This window comes from Pyrus communis, chromosome 17, assembly GCF_041283825.1.
Source record: "Pyrus communis isolate YQ-2024b chromosome 17, ASM4128382v1, whole genome shotgun sequence".
Lineage (NCBI taxonomy): Eukaryota > Viridiplantae > Streptophyta > Magnoliopsida > Rosales > Rosaceae > Pyrus > Pyrus communis.
In genome coordinates, this window is record NC_142581.1 from 12,843,716 (window position 1) to 12,847,499 (window position 3,784).

Sequence of the window (3,784 nt, forward strand, 5' to 3'; positions counted from 1 at the left end):
AGGGGTGGAAATGTGATACTAAACAAAATCTAATACTCATAACTTTCCAAAAACAGACTTCCAAAGGCTTGGAAGTAAAACGCGTAGCACGGTGAGATATATATACGTCAAGATGATAATCTGGTCAGTTTCTGTTTGCCTGAACTTGTGTAGAAGTCTAGAAGCAGCTCTCTCATAATGTCATCACCCTCCGAAGGCAAACAGAGAAAAACTGTGGTTGTCTAGGAAGTTTGGAATTTATTTCCTCAAACATCCTTTCTACTCTAACCAAAGGCAGGACGCACCTAAACTGAGAATTTTCTTCAAACACATCAAGTGGAGTCTCAATTTTATTTCCTTTCATATCTCTACATTTGATCCTATGCCGGACGGGGACTTTTAGATCATGGCGTGTTGAGGAGTTAACAACATCCCACTTTTGTCTTAGTTGGTTTCACAAGTGTTTTGTTGTTGAAATTCCAGTGCCTATTTTAAGGAAAGAATTCATCAACATTACCGACTTTAAGCTTTGGGGCTAGAAGAACACTGCCTTCCACTTGAGTAAAGCTACCACCAATTGAAACACCACATGAGCGTAGCATTGGTTCGGCATCATGGTTATTGATTTTCACATTCTTTACATGTACAAAATAGCTCATATAAGGAGTTTAGAGTGATGATTCCTCATCTCCAGTTGGATACAAAAAGTGATTATAATCATTCGAACAATTCTTGATAATTCAGAAATAATGTCAAGTCAATGTTGGTGAACTCCAGCTGAAATGAAATAGTAATGGCTGGAAATGTTCAAGGGTAAATATGTCTTTTTGCACAACCGGGATGATACACGATAGTGCACTCGTAGATGTTGATTTAGTTCATCTACTGCCGCTGTCAGAGACTTGCTCATTCCAAAAGTAAGTGTATTTAAGAAATTCTAAGGTTGATAAAGGTTTTGGACATATTTCTCCACAGAGAAGTACCATTCGGTTTTCAAATGAAAATGATATATGTTGTCTCTAGGTCATGAGTAAGGTAGTTCATTACATACGGTTCTAACCATTGAGAGATATAGGCAATTACTCCACCATGCTGCCTCTACATAGCTGAAATATCCAAAGAACCCGTCATCGTGGATTTCCAAAATGATCAATGTCATTGAAAGGTGTAACACAAAGGTAGATTGAGACAACAATTCGGTTGTCAGAATTTTATTCGTACTAACATCACAACTAAACTAACTTTCCTCGGTTGTGAGTGAGTAAAAACACTATAGCCGAAAAATCTCTAACCGATTGTTGATAAAATCAACAAGACTAAAGATATCTCAAAATTCACAGTACTTTGTGAGAATTCCTACTTTCTTCCGCTACAATCTTTTTGGGAAAAAGAAAAGAATCTCATCCCTTGAGATCACCTTCCCAAGAAGAGTATCAATTTAATCAAAGTTTACAATCAAGGAATCTGGTATTAAGCTGACTAACAGAGCTTAGGGAATTTGGTCTCACTGTCGAGGTAGATAAGAAGGTTGTCGAGAAGACCACTATAAATTCGTCAAACCATGGAAGCGAACTCGGGTCACAGAGGTTGGTTGGCTAGACCATCAGCTCAAAGTAGGGGATAATGGTTTTTTAATCATCACTCGATCAAGTTGCTAAAGTCTAGGTACAAACCTAGGGTTCAGTTTTTCGCCTTCGCAAATAGGTTTGAAGTTCCCTAAATATTAGCATTGGCCCAACATAATTTTTTTTTTTTTTAAATGATAGTTGGTGGCAAACCACAGTCATCCACCTTTTTCGGGAGTCGAGAAGACTCATAGAGGCATTTTAGTTTTTCTTTGATCACAAGTTTGACTTCTACACCAACAGCGAGTTTTGAACCCAATACCTCAGTTTTTAATTTGAACGAATTGGCCCAACATAATTCAATACACAAAGGAGTTCCATCTTATCTTCCATAACCCTTCAAAATCCCCCATTGAAGCTCTTCTTCCCACGACCTCTCCAAAAACCCACACAAAAATCCCTAAACAGCTTCGACCTTTCTTTCTAATTCCCACAAATCTTTCCAACCCACCAATGGAAAAGCCAACCTTCAACAAATCCATCACTAAAGACCCCAAAACCCCCACTCCCACAACACCACAAAAACCCCAGAAGACAAGGCTGCCAACCCCACAAGAGCTCATACCCCACTACAAGTCCCAGGGCTTGGACTCCCAGGAGGCTCCCTGAAGGTCATAGGTGACCTATAGACCACCCTCTTTAAGGTCATATCCTCCGGCAGAGGCAGAAAGGACAAGATTTTGGCCGAGACATCGAGGAAAATTGACAGCACCAACAACATCCTTGCAATTCTGAACATGAAGGTTGACTCAAAGCCTGGATTTGGTGAAGCTTTTGGAATTGGGGTTGCTTCTGGGGTCACTTTGAAGGGCATTGAGACTGTCCTGCCCCATGTGATTAGGGGCTTTGGGGAGATTTGGAACACTGTTAGGAGTGCCATTAAGGATTCTGCTTGATATGTATTGTTAAAAAATTTCTAACCATTTTTCATTTTTGGAGATTTCTGTGGAATTTTGTTGGAGGGTTCTTTTAGATGTTGCTGAAATTTGGAGTGGGGAAATGCATTTCATTGATGTAAAACTGGATAACCTTTTGCTAATGAACAAAAGGGTTGCAAGTCGACTCAACCTAAAAGTCCCCCAACAGGTACTACTAGGATAGTATCGACACTTTAAAGAAATCAGACTTCCGTTGTTTATATATTTCTTTGGAAACTCAATACCATATTTTCAAATTATGTTATTAATATTATCGATATTTTATTTAACCTTCGTGCATTTGGAGAAATTTTTCAATGTGAACGACACATGAGATGGTACATCACGTGTCACTCTACAAATAGTGGGATATATGTGTTAAAAAATTAATAACTTAAAAAATAAAATTTCCCACCACTTACATAAAAACAAATGATGAACCATCCATATTCCCGTCACAATCAAAAATTTCTCGTGTATTTGAACTGCTTAGAAACATAGGTAACTAATATGGGTTAGCAAATTAAATAAGAACACAAACTTGAAAAAAATAATAACAAGGAAAAGTGTATGCGGTTATCTTTCAATTCTACAATGGGCATCATTTGTGGTCTCTGCGAGTTTACAATACTTTTTATTTAAAACCTACAATGCCAAATGCCCGTGGTCATAATTGCAAATAACAACGGATAGTGCATGTGGTATAAGATATTTTACAACAGGCTTCCTCTATGGTCTTGTGAATCCACAACAATGCGCATTTCATTTCAATCACAATACAAGTTCGTGGTAGAAAACATGCATTTTATACCATATCTAAATTCTTAACGGACAGAACATCCGTGGTGGATTTCAATCAACCTCGAACATCCACCGGTGGTGATAGATGAATTTTTGTCTTCTAGTGCATGTGTGATTAAACTCAATAATCTGAATCTGATCATCACTTCAAAAGATGTGGCTAAAAGGTACGTGATTCGTAAATGTATTGTACACAATTGTATTAAGAAAATTTGTGGAGTTATATCATGAGCTTATTGATGTATGATTACACCATAACATTAATACTTAAAAAAGCCAAACCCCTTAACTATTGACTATTAATTGACCAAATACATAATAGCCGCCAAGTATAAGCACATAAACATGACAAATATAGAGTTGGTTGTGAGAATTGCATGGCGGAGCACTCAAACAAATTTGGCCTCTAATGGTCTGAATTCCTCTTTATATGTCACCAAATTACAGCCAACATAATGAACA

At 37.6% G+C, this 3,784-nt stretch overlaps 1 protein-coding gene across 1 annotated transcript; it reads left to right on the forward strand.

Moving 5' to 3' along the window:
- Positions 1-1,989: 1,989 nt before the first annotated feature.
- Positions 1,990-2,500, forward strand: LOC148689492 (ribosomal protein-like protein). The gene is given in 2 exon segments (XM_088688660.1): positions 1,990-2,202; positions 2,205-2,500. Coding segments are annotated over 2 exon segments (441 nt in total). The 5' UTR covers positions 1,990-2,057.
- Positions 2,501-3,784: the final 1,284 nt, after the last annotated feature.